The sequence below is a fragment of the Cygnus atratus genome, chromosome 7 (genome assembly GCF_013377495.2).
Source record: "Cygnus atratus isolate AKBS03 ecotype Queensland, Australia chromosome 7, CAtr_DNAZoo_HiC_assembly, whole genome shotgun sequence".
NCBI classification, from domain to species: domain Eukaryota; kingdom Metazoa; phylum Chordata; class Aves; order Anseriformes; family Anatidae; genus Cygnus; species Cygnus atratus.
In genome coordinates, this window is record NC_066368.1 from 15,536,263 (window position 1) to 15,559,003 (window position 22,741).

The following is a 22,741-nucleotide window of genomic DNA, read 5'->3' on the forward strand; positions in this document are numbered from 1 at the left end:
CAGTTGCTCTATATGTCATTGTTGCCATCCCAAGTGACTGGTTGGAAATTTCCAGTAATTCACTAGTACCTTGAGCAGCCAGCATTTTTTTTTTTTGTCCATTCCTTAGGGAGTATTGTTTTAGGTAATCCAACCAGTAATGGCTTGGATTAAAAAAGAAAATTAAAGGAGAATACATCATCAAGGAAGGTATTACCTTGCTAAACAAACAAAATACTTATAGCCTCTGTGTCTGCGAAGGCACAACTATTGTCCATATTCCTGTGCATGTTTATGTTCATTATCTTGTAGAAATAATATTAAAAAAAGAAATAAATCCTTGTATCTTGAAACTTAACTGCAACACAACCATATTTTTTTCAGATTCTGGAAAGTAGATTAAAATCCACTATCTTCATAAAAAAAAACAAAACAGCAAACAAAACAAGAGCTCTGGACTTTTGTAGGAGCACTGTGTGCTTTAGTTTTTGATGGTGATACCTGCCTGTTTCTTGGTCTACAGTGTAATACCAGCAATGCAGTTGCCAACAATGGAAATGAAAATAATTTTTGATGATATCCAGGCTGTCAGTGTCACTACTGTGACTGGAGGATATGTGCTAAATGCGGTCTTTCATCATTGGCTGTGCCTCTTTCCCACCACCATGATCATAATGATGTTTTAAAAGAGAATCTCTTTTAACTGTCCTGAGTCTGCATTCATTTCTTGGGCAAAAGTACCATTTAATTTAGCTGGAGTATTTAGCATGATAAAGAAGTGGAAGATGTGACCTTATATTTTTGCTGTTGTTGTTGTTTCATAGTAGTATGCAAAATGTGGAAAGTCAGTCATATTTCATTGGTATTTGGCATCTGCTCAACAACTGATTGCTCTTCTCAGAGCTTTTTTGGAAAGTTTGCAGCACCATAATGACAGCTTTCTAAACACAGATGTCCTCTTGGTACAACCTATAATTTTTTATGAAAGATGTATCGATGTCAGGAATTTGAACCAAGTACTGGAATTAGTTGAACATTCTTGTTATGAATATGTATTGAAAATATCTACAGTATATATATATATTGTAAGCTGGGGGAAGAGCTTGCAGTGTCTGAAGGCATAGACTATGATACAAAATGGCTAACCTATCAGGATGCGATATAAGAAAAAAAATGTTTCTTTTGCAAATGCACTAAATATGTTTTAATATTTTTCCCACTATATTTTATGTTGTACAAGTGCATACCGTGAACTTGAAGCATCAAGAATCTCAAGGACACATCTAGATAATCAGGTATTTGGCTACAGAAGATGTCTAATAGCTGAGAGGCCAGGAGTAGCTATGAAATGTTCTTGTAAAGCCCCATTAGTAGCCTCTTCCTCTTGTCTCATCTACATGTCAGCTAAGCCATCAGGAAGTGAGTATTTCAAACACAGATTTCCCCTCCTTAAGTCAGTTGCTTTTGTCGAGGTAACTCCTCTTAAATGTCATTAGTAAGTACAAGTCAGTTCAAAGATAACGTGTAAGACGATAAACTCCCAGCAGCTTGTGATAGTAGTAGTAGTAAAAGACTTATGATATTTTTAGTAAAAGAATTCTCAGTACTTTTACCTGTGGGGGCATTATTTGCATATACATACAAATTATCTACATACATGTAGGAAGACAGGGCCTAATGGTTAGTATAATACTTGTAAGTTCAGACTTGAAGAGAAAAGGAAACTTTCCTTTATTAACTTACTATAACCATTGAGATTTTTAATAATGATAACAAGGTCCATTCTGTGTTCTTCTTCTAGTCAAGCTTAGGTGAGATCAGGGTATCATACAGCAAATACCTCTAGCAACTAAGAAGATTAGGGGGAATATTTTTCAATATTGTAGTATTTTATTTTTTTCTGCAGCTGTGCAGTCTTGATATAAATATTGCAGTTGTTTTTACTATAGCTAACTTCAAGTAGCTTCCATCTATCTGTAATTGTAAAAGGCACTTGGTTTTGATTTATTTTCAGGTCACACCACTAGATTTTGGGTCATGCCACACCACTAACAACACGTCATTCAGATTCAGAATAGATACTTTTAAGTTAGAACGCTCCATCAGAAATGATGCAAAACCATAACTGTTAGTTATAAATGCTTTCTTTTTCGGCTTTAACTCGGTCATACTGTGATGATTCAATGTTATGATACTGGGGTTCTTTCTCTTTTCTTTTACTTTTGGTTGACAGTAAAATCACTTGCATGGTATACATGCATGTGTGCCTGTGTGTGGCCCAGGCTGGGCTGCTGCTTGGCATGCCTTGGATCATGACCTTTTGCCAAACCTCAGCAGTAGCTCTTGGGGAAAAAATGTAAACATACAACCAAATTTACCCTGGTTGCTTTATTTAGTTTAGTGAAAGTTGATACTCATTGCTTCAATGCAACAAACTCTTTCCTAAATAAGAAAATAGGAGATGGTAATTATAATATTTAAATAAAATTAACTATGTAAAAAATACAAGTGGGAGGAAAGAAAAGAGGTTCTCCTAATGTAGAAATAAGTATAGTAAGTAACAGTTGTGATCATTTTATTTATATATTTTAGTCATATTTTAGTCCTCCAAGGATGACAAGGAAGGAAACACCTATTTTGTTAGGCCAGAAGTATACGGAAACATTATAGAATAATACTAATTACTAAGAAAGTGCCAAGATTGTGGGTACTACAGTTGTAATCATCTACAATTTTCTGAGAATATCCTTAGAGATATCTTATAATATCCTCTTTTTAGAATGACCTAGGTAATTTAAGTGTAATTTCCAAAATATAGAGGCCAGATGTCCTTGTTTGGGACAGTGCAACTGATGAACACTTTTCCTTGAAATAGTCTTGCTTTTACTAACATTAAACGTGACATTTTTATTCCTGTAGAAGATAGTTTAAGATTAGGCTGTTTTTTCCTATGTGGTTACAAGTTATGGAGAAACAGAGCAGAGTTTCCATAAACTGGAACATAGAACATTTCAGTAAATGGAAGACCTTTTGTCTACGTGGTTGTTTTGACTGGCATTAAAACTTACCTGCCAACAGTCTGCCACTCATACTGATTCCTTTCTGTTTGTTGTGTGTTGTTGACAGCGTTGGCTATAAGAGATCTAATTCACTCCATCTAATTACAACTTGCTAAGCATTTAGATGAGCTGGCAGTTAACGGACAATGTGTGTAATTGGTGTAAAGATTAAAATTGTCAGTTTCCCCTGCCTGAAATGTGTGTATTTGCTCTGAACTATGCCTCTAAGTAGTTTTTCAGATGGATCCCAGTGTGAAGCATGAAATAAAGTAGCACAGATCCAAAAGGTCTATGGTATCAGGCTGTTTGTTTTTGTCATTTTTTGTTTTATTTTGGTTTGTTTGTCTTTTAAGTTCCAAGAATACAGAAGTTCAGATAATGAGAACAGTGTCCTTTCGTTCTTTTCCATGTGGCTCTTTTCTACAAACCAAAGAAATATCTTTGACATCTCTGACCTGCTTTAGCATACTGCATAAGGAAAAGGGTCTGCATTTCATTCTTGAGGATATTGTCGGTAGCGCTGCCTAGAGAAGACTAAGCCCTGATGTTTGGTGTGAACAGAATGAGAGTAGACCAGATGATTTAGTATGAATATTTGAAGGTTTATAATAATAAAAAAAAAAAGAGGTTTTGGCTCACGTAGTGAATAATCCTAAACCATCAAAGGAAAATACACTCACATACAGTCACATCAATAAACACTTGTCTTTGCAAGCTGATTGGACCCTGGAGAAGAGACTGCAAAAGTTTTGTACAAGCCTTTTGTTTAGGAGCAGGTATGGAAAACTCTGAGTTAGATGTTTGAAGGAATGATCACAATTTGTAGACCATATAAAAGCAGAAGAAAGACAATCTAGTAGCTGCTGCTGGTACCAGGGAGCCAAGATGAAAATGACCACAACATTAAAACAACAACAACAAAACCCAAAGTTTCTTCAATGTTTAGAGTGTTTTTGTGATAACAAATATCATCAACTGTATTTCACTTCTGATTAGATCAGCAACTGTCGTTTTCATCCAAATCCAGCAGGAAGAGACAAAGCAAGCAAGAAAACTGCTTTGCCTGGATTAGGGAGTAGGGCAGAGTACCCACACGAGGATGGCTGTGGTCCCTCTTTCCTCTTTGTTGTCTGTGGGGTTGTTGTGTTCTTTGCCAGACTGTCCATAAGAACCAGTGCAAGCACTAGGCTTGTCATCTGTGCTGTTGCCTTTGTTGTACTTACTGATTTCCAGGAGAAAGAAAAGAGCTTGGACCTATGTGTAAAGTTGTCAAAGAGTGTGCAGCTCTATCAAGGTCCTTTTCAAGCTTTTGCTCCTTTCTGGCACATTTATCTGTGCCCTGAACAGCTGCTTTCCTTTTCCTTTCCCCTCCCAAGTGCCATCTTTTCTGTCTGGGAAAGTTTATGGGCTTTTTCCCAGACCCAGGAGTAACAGGGAAAAGGGAACACTTCTGGGTTTTGTGCTTTCTACTGGCTTAGCATCCAGTGTTGTTGTGGCTCATGTAAATAGTGCTTAGATTAGCATATTTTATTGGCATTGCATAAATAATGAATAATGATTTATTAATAAAAACAGCAACTGAAATAAAAGGAACTTTGGAATATCAAACAAGCTAAGATAATCAAAACATCAAACAACAAGCTAAGGTAAAAACAGTAAGAAACATCCACTGTGTTTTGCAGAGGCATGGCTATAAAGCTTTCTAAATTGTTTCATAGCTTTATGAATCCTTGTTACTTCTTTTTAAGTACTTAATCACAGACACTGTTAATAAGTAAACATGTATGGTCTGCAGTACTTACGTTTTAGAAAGACTCAAAACACAACTTATTGTTCCATTTAAGTTTTAAATATTTAGCTCCCTTCCTACCTTTCTCTTTTTTTTTTTTTTTTTTTTTTTTTTTAGTAATGTCACAAGATCAGGTGCAGCACATACTCGGTTTCTGTGAGCTGTGCTTTTGATAGCCCTGCATTTCTTATAGGCAAGACAGAACTTGTATGTGAGTAATCTGAATGTCTTTTCACCTTCTTAAGGGGTTTGAGTGTTACATGATTCAAGCTGAAAGCTGAACTTGACCTTTAAGAGTCTGAGATCTCCGCTAGGGACATATCACTCATCAGCATCACCACTAAAACAAAATGGATCTGATGCAGAAGTTTTTGAACTGTATTCAAAATTGCAAAAATGATAAACAAAATATATATTTATATATTTATTATTAGGAACTAATTGGACTTTCAAATTAAAATTTATCTTAGTGTAAGCTAAATATTTGTGATAAAATATTGCCCTATTGAGTGTAATCACACCTAGTGGAACTACAATTTCACCCAGTGTGCATTTTATTTGCAGTAAAGTAAATAGTCATAAATAAGGTGACTCACACAGCTGCTGATACATCCATCCTTTGGCAGTCAAGCAGTTGCTGGTATGTGCTGTAATATGCTGGAAGTGGCCAGTCAGAGAAACAATATTGATATTATTACACACCAGTCATTCCCTATGAATTGTAAATTGTCAGAAGATGAACACTGATTCTACAAGAATTTACAGCGTTCATCTCCTAGGCCTGCTTATCTAATTGCACTGAAGGCATTTCCTCAGAGTTCACACCATGAAGAGTCTTGAGACAGTTCAGTAGTAAATCTCTGGGGGGACTGAACTGAGAGCAGTGTCATGGCCCCAAGCACTGTGCCAAGAGCAGATGAGATTGCTAATGCCAGTGAAATATTCTTTATCTGCACAACAACTGATCCTCTGGATTGTCACCAAGTACAAAATGAAGCACCTATCTGCCAAATATGAGAAATTGCTTGTATTTCAGGACAGAAACTTAACCTATCTGTTTATGTCTCACGTGCCAGCTGCTTTGCCTACATTAGGTGAAATGAGAAATTTATTAAGTGCTAAGTGCATAGCACAATGAATAAGCAAACTAAAAGTCCCTTGTTTTGCTGACTATTTTATTCACTCATTGATTAAAACATTTTTTCCTTGGGCAAGAGTGGCTGGTAAGCTTGTTTTGAAAATTACAAATAGGAGAATAATTAAAAACATTTTTTTAGCACCTAATCTTTACTTTCTTACTTAGAAAAATATGTTTTCATAAACTGCAAATGATGTAATGCTTTTGGTGTTATTATTTACAAGTTTTTTGTTTGTTTGTTTGTTTTTTATGAAAGACAAAGGTTAGAACTGCATTACATTTCTCACTCAGTATGTACAGCAGTAATACGGTAGGTAAAGTGATAATTAATTGCTCCTCCTATTTTGTCTTTCTAGGGATCTGAAGAATAATTTGATTAGCACAATTGAGCCAGGGGCCTTCAACGGACTTTCAGAGCTGAAGCGCCTGTAAGTATTAATTCCATTTGAATTATTTTGAAAATTGCATTTGTATCAACATTTCTATCCTTGGGCAACTCAAATATGCCAACAAGCATATTAATAATATAAGGACACTGGTTGTAGAATAGAAAATTACAGAGTATACTTTTTACATTTACCATGCTTTTTTTTTCTTTCCCTTCTTTTTTCCCCTTTTTTTCCCTATTTAAATGTTTGCTCTTCAATAAGTATCCTAAAGAGTACATCTACAAACAAACCTAATTAGCAGAATTAAAACAAACCGTGATTTAGCAGACAAGACATCACTTTAGACATTCATCAGAACTAAAACTAAGTGGTGTAAGTGTAAACATTACTTTTTTCTATGATGGTTTTTTGTTTTTTTTTCATAATGTAAGATTTACTTATTTTTATCACAGGCCAGTTCTGTAAAATAAGTTCCTAGAAAGGAAACTTTATTTGTTTCAGAATTTGTCTACAATCTTATCTCTCACAATGACTTTGCTTGATATTTTTTATTAGTAGTATTTATTCATTTATTTTTGCTTTTTAAGGCAAGAGACTTATGTAATTTATCTCCTGTCCATCATTCTTGAATTCCTCTCTCTGAAAATCTTGTCAAAGTGCTTTCAGAAGTACTGCTTGATTATTAAGCTATATTTGTAAGAACTTATCAAAGTTACTACATCTCTTTGAGGTGGGGCTTTTTCCTTTAAATTAACAAGGGCTAAAGACCCTCTGTAATTTTTCTCAACTTGAAGAAGAGGTGAGAAGAACCCTCTTCTTTATAATTTTCCAAGTGACTGCATCCAAATGCCTAAGAAGGCCGGCAGTACATGCCAGAGGTCTGCCTAGCCATCATGTATGCTGTCTCATGTGTGAAGAGACCTGTGAGAAAATATTATTTTAGAGGAATGCTAAGATTTAAATGAGGAGTAATGCAAATCTACAGAAAAACAAATTTATGGATCATTCTGCTTTTTTGCTCTGAGGTTAAATTATCAAATTGCATGATGTAAATAAAAGATTTCCAGCTCTGATCACACACCTAGCAGTGAGTTTTAGTGTTTGCTTACAAAGACACGATACGTATGAAGTCAGAGCAGCATATGCTTTTTTTTTTTAATGCCATCAAAAATATAAAGTTGAAACTTTCTTGTTCACTCTGTATATAGGGATAACAACAAATGAAGTGATCAAAATGAGCTCTAATTATTGCTTTGGCCGTATACTCTAATAACACAACCCTGACCTCTGGTGGGAAAATCGTGAAACCTGTACAAGTCCTGGGTTGCACATTTGAAGACTGCACAGGTGAAGCCTTAGGTCAGCTACCGAAGTCCAAGAAGGTGAAGTCATTAGGCTTTGTGAAAAGTGAGATTAAATTTCTCTTCAGCAAACAAGGAATGGCTATGTTGCGATGTCTCATGCTAAATCTAAAAAGAAAAAGCAAAACAACAACAACGAAAACATAACATTGTTTCTGGTATGAGCAAGTAACACTGGGAGCAACTGAGAGACAATGAGTTGATTCATTACTAGATTGTCGCATTTCATACAAATCGCTATAGTTTCATGGTAAAATAAAAAAATCTCTGCACTCTGTTGTGTAGAGTAGCAAACAATTGAGCAAAAGCAATAAATAGTGTAAACTCTTGTTGAATGCTGAATACAATCATTACTTTATGACTGTACTTTACATTCTTATCCTCTTATTTCATGTATAAAATATAAATGATTCCGTGAAAAGTAGAATTTGATGTAAAATGGGCAATTGCAGGAGATACAACTATGGCAAGTCAGGCAGATAAACTGCAGGCTGTCAACATCAAAATGTTCTCTGTGAATAATTTGGAGAACTCTTATAATTTGTATTTGAATGAAAAACTGAATTATTTCAAGGGTTTATGCAAAAAGATACACACAAAATTGATGAAAATTGAAAATTTATGAAGCACTAGAATTACAACGCTTGGTTATTCAACAGGGAAGTTTTGGTTTCTCTAGCATCAATTTTACAAGTCAACATTATTAAGCTGAATGTCTTTCTACTGAAAAGGAACACCAGTTTTGTACATTATGAATTGAATTATACCTAATATAATATGTATTATTCTGGAAGAACGCGCAGGAAGCAGTCTTTTCTTTTTGCTTTAAAAAGCAGGTTTTACAATATAGAGACTTCAGCCATGTACATGTTACTGTGAAAATAACAATGAAAAAGGCTTTGAGAAGAGGATACGTACATAGCCTTTTGTTAAAAATACTATTTTGCTGTGTCACGTGTTGAGAAATACGTACTTATTTTGATTAGTGTAGGTGAAATTTACTCTTCCTACCCGAATTATGCTCCACACTGTGATGCATTTTCTTCTGTATGTGTTCAAACTTTGCTTAGGCCAAAATAAAGCATTACCCAACTGAGAATTCTGGGTGGGTTCTTGTTTACTGTTTACCTCTTCTTATAGAAAGATAAATATGAATATATATGTGTTTGCCTTAAATTTGCATGTTTAGGTCTTCTACGTAGCTTTCATTAGGAAAATTTAAAGAATAACTGCCAATATGCAATTAATGCACTATATTGTTATCCAGATTATTTTCTTTAGCTGTTTACTTAATATTCCTGATTAGCATTTAAGAAATATTTCCATTCTAATGCAATGTTTCATCATTTAATTGCACAACAGTATATTCTTTGTCTGATGGTAAAAGCCTTTGTAGTGAATTCTGAAGAAATTGACTTTTCATTCTAGCTGATTGGATATGTCTCCATGAAAGCACCAACTGGATTTATCTTTATTCTCCTGTTTTGATTTTTGTGTTCTCATGTAGCAATAGAAAAATAGGGAATCCGCACAATGCAACAAAGGACTTAGAAGACTACCACTGGTTCTTTAACAAAAATATATTCAGAATGTTCAGATAAATTTTAACATTTTAAAAGATATATAATCACTTAAAATCCTTACAGAACTGAAGTTATATAAAAACAATACTTGATAAGAAGGAATACTATAGTCAAAGTTGAAAATCAAACATTTGAAAATTAAACATTATTTCAGAATACTCCAAGAGCTGTATTTCCATTGTTATCATAAGATAATTGTTTATACCTATTTTTCTCTCCTTTCTAGAAGGATTCTATGCATTTTGTTGTATGTATGAGTTGTACAAAAAACATTCATCCACCTTTCTGTATACAGGAGTTACAGAACGTAATGCTTTGTACCATTTGTAGTCTGAGACAGACAGAGTATTTGTCTTAGAAGAGTTTGTCAAGTACTTAGCAAGACTGACCTTACTAGCTAAAACTTTAATTGCCCCTGGTTTATGTGATTTCTTCAGCAAGAAATGATGTTGTCTATGATTTGAGGCATTAGTAAACAGTAAAAACGTCAATCTTGGTTGAATGTTGCATACAATAAAATGCAGAATACATAACATTTTTCATTGGTAAATAAACAGGTGCAAGTAAATTTGATAAGGAAAATTATTTTGAAGATTATTTATTTGTTACATAAAATCACATTTTAATGCAATTAGTATAAATTGGAGTGTGGTATGTTTAGTTGTGGAATGTTGCTTAATAACATTTATTTAAAATTGTGAAAGCTGTTTAATTCAATTATACTACTGAAAAAGGCTTTATTTCTCACTTGTCTCTCTAATTCCTTAGGCATTAAAATTAGAGACTCTATGTGGTTATGTGGATGTGTATACAAATAACACAGAACTAATGTTTCACCATTATTATTATTATTATTAATTTTTTTTTTTAATTTCAGGGATCTCTCAAATAACAGAATTGGTTGCCTAACACCAGAAATGTTTGTTGGTCTTAACAGTCTTCATAAATTGTGAGTATAATACCATCCTTGTTTTAAACAGGAGAAATCCATACTGTTACATAGCCTACCTGAGTACAGTTGGCAATATACTTTCATTATATCAAAATTAATTTCATATACTCTTCCTATAAAAACAAAGAGTCTCTACTGAGCCTATGACTGTAATTACTTGACATTTTGAGGTTGATATTTCTATTTGTAAATGTAAAATCTATCAGAACTCCAAAGAATTAAATTGAACATATTTCATTTTCACATTGTAAAGAGACTGAATGTGACATTTGTGTTTGCATGTCTTGGAAACAAATAAAGGTCAAGCACAAAAATGATGATTCACAAAGTTGAGATTTACACTGGTTAGAAAATGGATACATTGCTCTTTCTATCCATTAGAGATCAATTAGAATTTTATATATATTTTTTGTTCTTAAAAGTATTACAGAAGAATGTAAGTAAACAGAAAAAAATGTGTAAAGTATCAATTAAATCTGGAATATCAGGATAGTTCTGATTGCTTCAGAAATATCAAATTAGACCATCCATTTAAGGTATTGTATTGTGCATATTTTTTGTCATGGTACTTTCTAAGTCACTAATCTATCACATACAACTACACCAGAACATGCAATCAATTTGCATATCCATAAACATGTCAGATAGCATGTGTGATCAATAGATTTTCAAGCTATTATAGAAGGAGCAATCAGAAAAAATAAGATTATGATAGTATACCCAGGATGTTCAGTTTTAGAGAGAATCAGATGACTTGGAGAAAGGCATAAAATGTGCAATGGACAAGTTTGCTAAAGATATGAAGTTAATCAGAGCATTAGGTTGATTTTTGAGTTAATCAGGGTAAAGGTTGATTTTGAGGAAGGACAGAAGTAATGGACAAGACTCCATGACTTTTTCACAGTAAAAAGGGAGATGAAATTTAGGTAAACATTAAGTGATACAAGGGAGGAAAAAAGACCAACAGTATGTTCTGGGCTAACCATTAAAACTCAGAAAAGATGTTTACAGATTATAGTGGACGATGCCATGTAAACATCTGCTCAGTACTTAGTATCACTTAAAAAAAAAATAATAATAATAATTAGGCCGTATTATTAAAGGACGTGAGAACAAATCAGAGAACATGCATTCTACTACACAAAAGCCAAGAACCTACAATTTGAATAACATGGGCAATTCCAGTCTGCTCAGCTCAAAAAGATGACCAAAACTAGAATAAAGGTTCATAGAAAAAAACAAAAAGAATTGGTGAGAGCTGTGGCATAGTATAGGGAAATACTAGGAATAAATAAGTTGGTTGCAAATTTCATGGATGGGAAAGGGACAATTGAGAGGAAAGGAAGTACGATACAAGACTGTAAAATTCTGAATAACATACGGAGACAAACAGCAACCAATTTTTCATCATCTCTCACAGTACAGAAAATACTGTGAGGCAAATGCGGGGGGGGGGGGGGGGGGCGGGGAGGAGGATGACTTGTTTTGATTTTATTTTAACAAAAGACAAAGCTGTGGAACATGGAACATTTTGCTGCAGGATGCTGTTAAAATTTTTACATGAATTCAAGGGACTATGGACATTATAAAATAAAAATCCCTGCAAGGTTACTGAATTTATAGAAGCCCTATCTTGTTCAGGAAAATATTAGGCCTCAAATATTTGGAGGCTGAAAAAATAAATGGAGGAAACAATATTTTGTTATACACTTTTCTCAACAGGATGCATTGACAGGATCCTGGTTTTAAAGGCCAGACCCAGGAGTGCTTTGTATTTTTATCCACATCTACCTTCATTCCTGAATGGGAAATCAATCTTGTACTGTGTCCTAGTATGTTACAAATGTCATACTTTATTTCTTCCTCTCCAGTCAGTTTTGGCATTTCCTCGGAAAGACAGGGAAATCTTCTCTTTCTAGAAAGATCTGCCATGAGGTCAAGATGACACTGGGTAAAAAGCCAAAATCTGGCATGCCTTGTTGATCACATTAATGAGAGTAACTATGCCAAATCTTCTCTGATGTAAACAAATGAGAACAGATTATAGGAAAAGCCTTGATAGCAAATTGATGAATGGATGGAGACCACCCCTCTTTTACTCAGACATGTTTCCAAACTTGGCAAGCCCAACTCACCCTTGTGGTTTGCTGGGTTTCCTTTTGTGGTGCACACTGAATGTGACTGTGACTATGAAATCAGACTATCATAGACGGTATGTTTAATTCAAACTGCTGAAGCCACCTTATTAAATGGAAGGTGCTTCTAGACACTAGGAGTAACCTCATTAGAAACTGTTCAAATCCCTACTGTCTCAAGAAAACATCTAAAAATTCCATTTATTAATCTTCCAAACTGCATCTTAAAAAAAACAATTAGAAGTCAAATACAGAATTTCAATCTTGTGATGATAAGGAACAGAAAATGACTCACGGTGAGTGTACAGCATTTGTTCTGTGACTGTGTTTGGCTGTATTATTGCTTTCCTCTGGAGATCAGGAATGAGTATGGCAGTCTATATCCATATCCTTTGCTTGTAGTAGAGATGTCAGAAAAGGGCATGTATGCCCACTAAAAGCCTGGTAGATTCCAGGCTGAACAAACCTCAGCATTGCAGTTTCCTTTTGTAAAGATTTATGTATCCCTGCTCATTCTAGTATCCTAACTCAGTCCCTGTCCCAATGTTTGTAGATTTTTTCTGAGTGTGCAGATCCAAAGTCTCATTAGTTCCCTGTATGTTATCACTAACACTGTGTTTTCTTGCACCTAGTCTTTTTGTGCATCCTAGGTAAATATTTATCTTTTCCTCAATATGGGGCTAGTTTTCATTTCCTAGCAGGTATAGGCTCAGGGCTTTCTTTATTGTTTTCCTCTGTGGCTCTGGTTTATAGCTGAAATTTGAATTATACCCTTCTTAATTGTAATTCTCAGGTGGCATTCTTGTTACACTTTTCACTTTGAATAATGTTATTTAATGAGATTACTAGACTTCTCATCATCAAGAGCATGCACCTCTTGTACAAAGTGACTTCTTGGACAGGAGGAAACAGTCAAGTTGTACCAGGGGAAGTTTATATTGGACATTAGGAAGAATTTTTTCACAGAGGGGTTGGTCAAGCATTGGAAAAGGCTTGGAACCCCAGGGAAGGGGTGGAGTCCCCATCCCTGAAGGTATTTAAAAGGTGCAGACGTGGCACTAAGGGATTTATATAGTTTAATGATGGGACTTGGTAGGTCAGGTTGATGGTTGGACTTGATGGTCTTGAAGGTCTTTGCCAACTGAGATGGTTCTATGATTCTATGGTTCTCTTAATATTGACCAGTTCTTGGTTTTGTTATTACCAGATTTTATTTTCATGTGTTTACATTTCTGAACCAGAATCATTAGTGAAAGCACTGAATAGTCACAGGATGATTTCTGCAGAACACCAGTAACATCTCACTCCCCTCCCTTCTATCCTTCCCGTTATTAGCTTGCAGTGTCTTAGAATAAATGCAGTTAGCCTCAGGGTCTTCATTTCTTTCTACATTTTTCTTTACGGATGTTATGTGCGTATGTCAGTAGAAAAAATGATGATTCTGGTAGACCTGTTAGCCTTACCTCACTTGTTTTGACACAGTTACTAAGTGAGTTTTGAAAGAAAGAAAAACAGAAAAAATGTTGGGAAATTGCAAATGGAGGAAAAAATCAAAAGGCTTTTATTGAAGATGTATCATGTAAGCATATAAAAAGATCACGGATTTTCTAGTCAAGGAAAATTATTTATTGATTTTAGTATACATCTAACATGATACTACATAAACAGGAAAAAAAATAAATATACTAATGTCTTTTTTGACTGGGACTAGCCTAGAAGGTCTCTAGCTGCCCAGGTATTTTATGGATTTTAACTAGTTCTGCAGTTTACAAGTCATACTGTAGGTGGTCTTAGGAAGAAAGATCATTTCTGGAATCTAATGTATGCTTTTCCCATAAATACATATAATCCAAAAGATCACCATTACTGAACAGATAGACATAGGAGTAATGAGATATACTTAGGCTATGTATAAAATCTACTCTTTCTTCACTACTTATTTGTAATAAGAATTGTTTAATATACTAACAACCCCTGTTTTAGCAGACTTTGCAAAGAGTAAGTTAATTTTTGGTAATCATAATCCCTTTCTGGATTGTTGCTAGCCTTTTCTGGTTATTATAGGGTCTCTACTTTGATCTTTTTAAAAATAGAATTCTTATTCATGATTTAAGATTTGGCTATTTATTCACTTTACCTGTGTCCCAGTTTTCTTATTTGGGTTTTAAATGGCCTTTATACAATTGATTACACTATTGAGGTTATCCTGTATTCCAGTACATGTACTTTAATACTTCCTCTCCAGTTACTTTATTATTTTTTATTATTATTTCAAAAGTCTGTCCTTTGGAAGTCAAAGGCCTAATCATAGATAAGTCTAAATTTCCCTTTCATCTCAGATAAATCAGTTCATGATTGCTGTATCAAAAGTTATGACTTTCTCTTTTATATGGACTGTCCTCCTTACCAAACCAGAGTCAAAAGTAGTATTACTCTTGTTGGGTCAGTGATTATATTGTGAAGAATTGCAGCTATCATCTCAGTCAAGAGGAACTGATCCTTGCCAGTTGCTCCTCGATCTCAGAAATCTGATTAATGACATAATGTTGATGACAATTATTTGAGTTGGTAATCTCAATTTGCCTCTGATGTAAGAACTGGTGATTTTTTGGTGACTTCAGGCTGATGCCAGCTGCTACCTTTCTAATACTTTCTAGCTCTTTCCCCACCTTGGAATTTTGTACGCAAAAAACAGAATCAAATTATTATAATGTGTAAAATAGAGTAAGTCACCTTTCTGTTGTTACTGATATCTCTGTATTATGTTTACTTATCATTTCAGGAGTATGCTCTCTGAAAATGGTATGGAGCAGCATTTACTTAATGTAACATCAGTGTATAGAATTGTACTAAGGAAAAGAAGACAAGTTCTTTAAGAATAAACTGGTTTCATAGCCACCAAGTATGGTTTAGATTACTAAAGGAGCACTATAAAGATATATACGTATACTCTAATTTATGCAGTTGTTGACTGTGGTAATTAGAGCTCTCCTGTGCTAATTTAACAGAGATGAAGTACAGAAGGATCTTTGCAGGCTGTTATCAAAACCAGTAGGGAGAGCCGTGAGTCCACTGGAAAGAGCAAAGGACATAAATCTTTATGCACCTTCTGTGAACTACAGAGATGAGGCTTTCTTGTACTCTTTACAAACACAAAATCAGGTGGAACAAAACGCAGTATGCTTGGCCTTGTAAAATCTAAGTCTGATTCAGCTGGAAAATAAAAAATGGTACAAGATCAGCTCTAGGCCTGAACTGACATAAATTTTTAATTAAATAATGTGATAAATATATCTAAACTCAGTAGGGTAAAGGTATGCTTAAATCCTTCACTAAAATGAAGGATGAAACTTGCCTGAACATTCAGGAATAACGTAAGGAGTCTTCAAAGGGCTTGGTGATTTTGTGCAGTCTATTTTGTTCAGGACAGCTGGCTTCTTAAATTTATGTTATATTAAAAAAAAAAAATCAGTATTGTTTTGAAAAGATGCACACATACAAAATCAAAAAAAAAAATATAAGCTTTTTGATAACGTATGTAGAAAGTCTTTTAGTCAGATTGTATTCAGGATGTATATTTTAGTGAATAGGAATTGAATTTCAAGTTACTAATGAAATTTAAAATTTCACACAGCTCTGCTCCTGAAATTACTGCAGCCAGTGAGTTGTGATTATGTTCCTTGAGACTGATCTAATTTTTACACCTTCTTGGATTTGATGATTTGTACTTGGAAAATGATTCCAAAATGCTTTCACGTCATATGACAGTTGGATTTAACAGTGCATCAGACAGCATAAGGGAAGATTTGTTGTCTTCAAAGATATTAGCTTAACTTTTTTGGCTTCTATATTACCATTTGGCTGTGTTTATGCTGTGATGAGGTGCACATACTCTAACTAGGAGTGACATAATTGAGTGCAACAAATCTTCCAAATTTCCTTTGGCCCCTCAGTGGCCATGTTTCAGTGCTTTGTTCCAGAATGATGTATGCAAATATATTTCTGGTAGGTAACAGAGCTGCCATCCTCATTAATTCTGTTTATACCTAATCTAAATATCAAGAGCTGTGGAATACTGGGGTGGTACCACTGTACTGATATACCAGATTTCATTTTATTAGTCATCCATGTTAGCCCTTCAGGTTCAGAAATGTTGCGGCCTTAAACCTATTTCAATAGCTACTACTGTATCTTTCTTTTGGAAGTTCAAAACAAACCTTCCTCTTTACTTCCAGTTGTTTGATTACAGTACATCTGATTTATTTGTCATCCTGTCTCTGAATCATCATCAGCAGTTAACTTTATGATAATATTACACCATAAATTCTCATGTGACTTTGTAGCTGTCATTGGAGCAAATAATCCCTTTGTATGGTGCCAGAGATAAAGTACAAAACCAGTAACATGGTGAATTGTATGGACCCCATCTCGGTAACACAGTGAAAGCATGCACCAGAACCTGTCCTCTTTCTATTTCTGCTGTAGCTTTTTAACTCTCGTATCCCAGTCTTTTTGCACAGAAGATGAATCTGTCACCCTTGCATTCAGCCTCTGCTTTTTAATACTGCTCATAAAAGTGAAGCATGCTTCGTATTCATATACGCCTGCTTCCACATGTATTTTGCCTGAAAACAGTCCTTCAAGATACATTTGACTGTTTTATGGTTATGTGTTATTTATATTAAAGCTTCTGGCAAAAGTGTTTTATTAATTTCTGTAAAAACACTAGAGTTTTTGGTATATGAAAAAATAACTGCAGGACCTTGTGCATAAAACTAAAATGGTTTACTTCTGATATAACAGAGAGCACATGTTTCTGTTAATGGAATAAGTTAATGGCATTGTAAGTGTTATCAGCTTTGGAGTGCATTAATTTGTTACATTTGAAATGTTTGAAAACTAGGTGATAGAGATGTTTTTAGAACAAATGTCCTTTTAAATCAAGCTAGAGTGGGGTTTTAAGGTAGAGTGGGGTTTTAAGGTGGGGTTTTAAGGGTTTTAAGTGGGGTTTTAAGGTTTAATAGTGGAATTTCACAGAACTGTGGATATGGAGATATTTTAATATAGAATATAAACAGCATGTGAACCAACAGAACCAAGAATCTGCAGCATGCTGCAGATATCTAGCTCAAACGTGCTCAGTTATTGGGATGATTTAAGAATGCATCTGAAGATTTAGAGAAGAAGCTATTCCCAGTGCTGGAGATCCAGTCTTCTGTATTGTAACTAGGAGTTTCTTGGTCATATAACTGTATTTCTTTCTGACTTACACAGCCCTGTAAAGCATTTAAAAAGCACTGTGATCCTGGTTTGCTAAACTGCAATAGTAATACGGAAACTTCAAACCAGGTCATTAGCAGAAGAATATGAAAGAATGTGAAACGGGTTTGCTGGCTTTGTGCCAACTTTAACTCAATTATTCCAGCACTTGGCAAAACCACTGAAGAAAAGGGTTACATATTTCTCTGTCATGATAAAAAGAAACTACAAATCTGTTAGTAGAACATACATTTTTAGGTTAACAAAAGTCAGTTCTGGCTAGGTATCTCTGTGTGTTTGGTAGGTCCTATGGAAAGTACGTAGATTCAGTAGATGTCGGATGGGCATCATTGGCAGGTGCATAGCTACTATACGTCTGCTCAACCCTGATATATCAGCCATGGAAATGATTCCCAGTCTTATCTTGTTTTCTAAAATATTGACCAGACATAAAACTTTGGTCTAACCAGAATTACCAAATTTCAGAGTTGATGTTCTTTTTATTTTGCTGTATGAAGTCTGGTGACCTATTTAAGGGAAAAAAGGGGATTTGCATAAAATTGGAAGTGTTGTCATATTGTAGTGGGGTATGGGAGAAAAAAGAAACCCGTGTTTCTCCCACCTGGCTGCCATCCATGCAAGGTTAGGCAGATTGTTTTCACTATCCTTCAGTTCAACATGATTGTCCTCTGCCAGTAACTGTATACTACTGTAACAGCTTTCATATTAGTAGAGCTTCTTCTGATCTACTTCAGTGTAAATGTTATCAGTTTCTGACTTGGCTGTTTTGAGGTCCCGGTTCACTGAGCTGCTTCAGCATATACCTAGTCAGGGCTTATGTCCAATAAGAATCAGTAGATCCATTTAATATGAAGTAAAGAGGCCACCCACACTTCAAGATATATTTGAAAGCCCTTCCATTTCCAAGAGCTTTGCACCACAACTGTATTAAAGGTGCACAGTCAGATAAAATACTTGCAATGACCTCAATTATAGCAACAACTTATTGTCACTCAGTATAATGAGAAATAATTTAACTTAACTTAGCTGAGCCAATTATTTTTTCTGTATTAGTAGAGTTTTGCTTTAGGCTACTATGACAATTTCTAGTGTTCATTTTCATTTTCTTTTTTTTTTTTCTTTTTTGATTGGAAAAAAAATGTATTTCAAGAATTGTATAGAATATGAAAATAAGATTAATTATTGTTTCAAGAAGGCTCCATAACTTTATTGACATAATTTGCAACTTTGCAATGTTTTCTTTTGTTTATGAGTTTATTGATTTGTGTATCTGTAAATGTTTCTGTAGAAAGCATGCTTCGTATTTCTGTTTTTCTCTGCTTTATGAAGTTGGTTCACATCTTTTACCTCTTGTTGGAATATTTGTCCTGATCTGAGTTTGGATATTCAGTTTAATGTATGTTCTTTACTTTGTAGTCATAAGTGTAGTAAAATTAGTGATTATAAAACAAAATTTTCAATGAAAAAGTAATGAATCAATTCTCTTTGGCAGAATAAATTATTTTATATATGTAACGACAAGTCTCCAGTGAAGAAATATGGAATTTCACCAACAGCTGAAATTTTGTAGCCATCCTTGAATTCAGATATGTAGCTTCAGGCACTGGATAGAAAGGAACGTATTATCAATATTTCAGAATTAAATAGTTCATGCTTTATGAAATGTTAAGCATGTACTGCACTGATTTTTGGTTTACTGATATAGAAAAAGGCAGTATTACTTGATATTAAGCATTTATGTTTTTTTATTGTTAGGACACTGGCACAACAATACTACTAAACTAGGCAATATTTAAATTACATTTGTATGCAAGTATTCAGCTTAAACTATTCAAACATCAAGACCAAAAATATAGTAAAATAGTAGTTAAAATGGAAATGTCCTTAAGAATTTAAGGATGGGAAAGATCTGTTTATTTAAAGTCCTTTGCATTAAAACTGTTTAGTCACTTTGAAAACTCATTAGTATTCACATAAATTGCTTGAGTTCCGTGTTATTAAGATGTTTTTATTTCTTTACCTTGCAGTGGCATTCTACATGTACAGTAAAATTACAACATAGGTCTCCCTGACTAATCATTGTATGAATAATTCCATTTAAATTCTAGAATATATTACTTCTATTAAATATGTACTGGTATTCCTGTTTATTAGACAGAGTGAATTGTATGTATACCTGCTGTGAAAATAAAAGGAGTAAAATTTCATGATTTGACTTGATTGTTGTTATTTATGAAAAAGCAATGTACAAATTTAAATATGCTTTTATTGTCAAGAAAGCAGTTTTTTTTTTAATTAGCATTTGGAAAATTATACTATATAACAATTTTGTTTTCTTGTACTTGCTGTAACTGACTGTAAATTTCTTTTTTCTAGGAATTTGTCAGGTAATATTTTTTCAAGCCTCATGAATGGACTTTTTTCTGAGCTGCTAGCTCTGAAAGCACTGTAAGTATGATTCTCTACATTCTGAAATAGTCAGGAAAAACATTGCAATAAATGTATCAATGTTGAATATGAATTCAGACAGGATTGTTCCCATGAATGCATTAGAAACATAAAAATATGTTTTGTTATCAATGTCTGTCTCAGTTAGTGCTGACAACTTGACCCTGTTCCTGACAAGTCCAGATTGGCCATCCTGAATGGCATTTCTGTTTTTTTTTTTTTTTCCTTTATCATTCCTTTCCATATTTGCCTTCACTACATCATCTAATAATTCTGAATGCAAGAAAACACTCATATTAAATACTTTTTCTGGAATTATAATAATGGTTCCCAGTTATTTTAGTTATTTATATTAAATGCACCTCACTGAGATTTAAAATGTATATTGGGTGTTTCCATGGTTAAGTTTCTACTTAAAGGAGTTTTTTTGTTTTTTTTTTTTTTAGTAAGGAAATGTATGTTAAAGTATGACTTTCCACCATCTACTCAAATTTAATTTAGTAATCAGTGATATTGTTCTCTAACCAAAACCAAAATTTTTTCATAATGTCTTGGAAGCCATTAAAATGGGGACAATGTGTATTAATTAATCAGGATACCTTTGTAATTACTTATATGTCCATGTATAGTTGTCTTTAGAGTTAGATAATTTTCATCTAACAGATGTTGAAGTATGTTTTTGAGAAGTGTACGTACACCAGTTGTGATGTTTCTTTGCCTTTCTAGGCACTTCAACACTGATTCACTCATTTGTGACTGTAATCTAAAATGGGTCTTACAATGGGCCAGAAATGCTTCAGTCCGAATTGCAGAGGAAACAGTTTGTGCTTACCCTAGTGCTTTACAAGGACTGTCATTTCGTAACCTGAAGGAAAACCAGCTGATATGTGGTGAGCTGTACTCACACTTAGTATTACAAATTGAAATGGAATAGAGAGAAAAGAGTTTTTTTTGTTGTTGTTGTTTTGTTTGTTTGTTTGTTTAAGTGATGCAAAAAGTTAGTAACTGTGGTTTTCTTGTAGGGACAATAAATTCAGATATATTGCACAGAAAATGCAACTAATATTGAAAGAGAATGGAAAAATTACAGTTTTCTTATTTCATCCAGAACAATACATATATTTAGAGAACACCTTTGTCCAGATTCAAATCCTAAATGCATGTTGCTTAATATATAAACATCAATATATAATGGTAGCTCTAAGTTGTATATTGCATGAACCTGAGGATTGCTACAGGGATTTAGAGAATGCTCCTTTCAGTTCCTTTCAGTTAAATCTCTGACATAAGTGTCATATATCATTTTTGTATCTTTCATTTTTATAAACCTGTACTATACACTTTATTCATCCCCAGGACATGGTACTAGGATTTTTACAGTGAGCTTTAGTTAGGCCAATTCTTTATGTGAATCACATTCTGAGAAACGTTTTCCACCATAGCAAACATGATGGATATGGTATGAGGTAACAAACAAAGAAAAAAATGTATGAATGAGTAAAGAAAATTAATCTCTTGCCAAACACTGTATAGCAAAGAACAGACAAAAAACCAGAGATTTTAAAGGTATCATACAGTACAGAGAAAATATCCTTGCCTGAGATTGTGCTGGTGGATTCCATGATCAGAAATATGATTTGACGAATACTTCGTTAATCACAGAAACTTTGACTTTCTTGAATGACAGAAAATTGCTGGGTGGAGACTTTGCTAATGCCATACGGAAACAAAAGGGATGACACACTTTTATTCTGATAACCACAAGAGGAATTCCGTGTGTTGCTAACACATTTCTAGCAGAAGGGCGATCAGGGTTGACTAGAGTCATAACAAAAAATGTGGTTTTAACAACAACCAATGCTGACCTTTAGAAGTTGGGAGAGATGTTACAGGCTGTAGACCACAAATAGTCCAGCGGCTGAACTGTTAAGGAAGCACAGCTACCTGCCTGGATCTTAAGGAATGTGCTCTTGTGAGGGAAAGGGAGAGAAGTTTCCAGTAGTCTGCATTAATGAACATTTCAAAATCTCCAATCCCTCTCAAATACTAAGCTCTCACTTTACAGAGACCCAGCATGGGTATCTAAATAGAGATCCATTTCCCAGCAGGAAAACTCCTCCTCTTGAAAATAGTGGAATGATCAGAAGAATCAATTAAGGACTGTTAATTGGTATTTCCAGGTTGCCAATGAATTTGCCTGCAAATTTTACAGATGAAATGAAACTGAGAGCAGTTTCTCAGAATGTCATACTTGAAATCCAAATAGGACTCCCTTCCACACTTGATACAGAATTTGTAATACCCTTCTAGTTCTTACTGCTATTTATAATGTCCAGAACACTTGACAGGGTTTGTAATGACTGCCAATAACTTGACACTGCTTTTAATATCTGCAGAGAGCTTCCTGTTGATTATATGTGCTAAGCATTCCACTTGCTCTGTAGTGCCTGCCACATACTTCACGGTGTTCATATCTGTTGGGCAACTCATGGTGCCCGCAACATTTAGCAATTTCATTTTCAGTAACTTAATTTGAACTTAGGTGTAATGGAAGGCTGTCTGGCACTGAAATAATAACAACTATTGAGAATGTTTTTAGAGTAGTATGTGTTGAAATATGCATAAAGC

At 34.3% G+C, this 22,741-nt stretch overlaps 1 protein-coding gene across 4 annotated transcripts in view; it reads left to right on the forward strand.

Moving 5' to 3' along the window:
* The window catches only part of ADGRA1 (adhesion G protein-coupled receptor A1), a 277,156-nt gene that overhangs the window by 91,327 nt on the left and 163,088 nt on the right, over positions 1-22,741 (forward strand). For 3 of the 4 annotated variants that reach the window (XM_035545601.2, XM_035545609.2, XM_035545594.2), the window contains exons 3-6: positions 6,322-6,393; positions 10,176-10,247; positions 20,042-20,113; positions 20,840-21,003. In XM_035545601.2, coding sequence (XP_035401494.1) covers positions 6,322-6,393; positions 10,176-10,247; positions 20,042-20,113; positions 20,840-21,003 — 380 coding nt within the window. Of the gene's footprint in view, positions 1-1,219; positions 1,275-6,321; positions 6,394-10,175; positions 10,248-20,041; positions 20,114-20,839; positions 21,004-22,741 lie in introns of all 4 variants that reach the window. The other variant, XM_035545619.2, reaches the window with a different exon arrangement.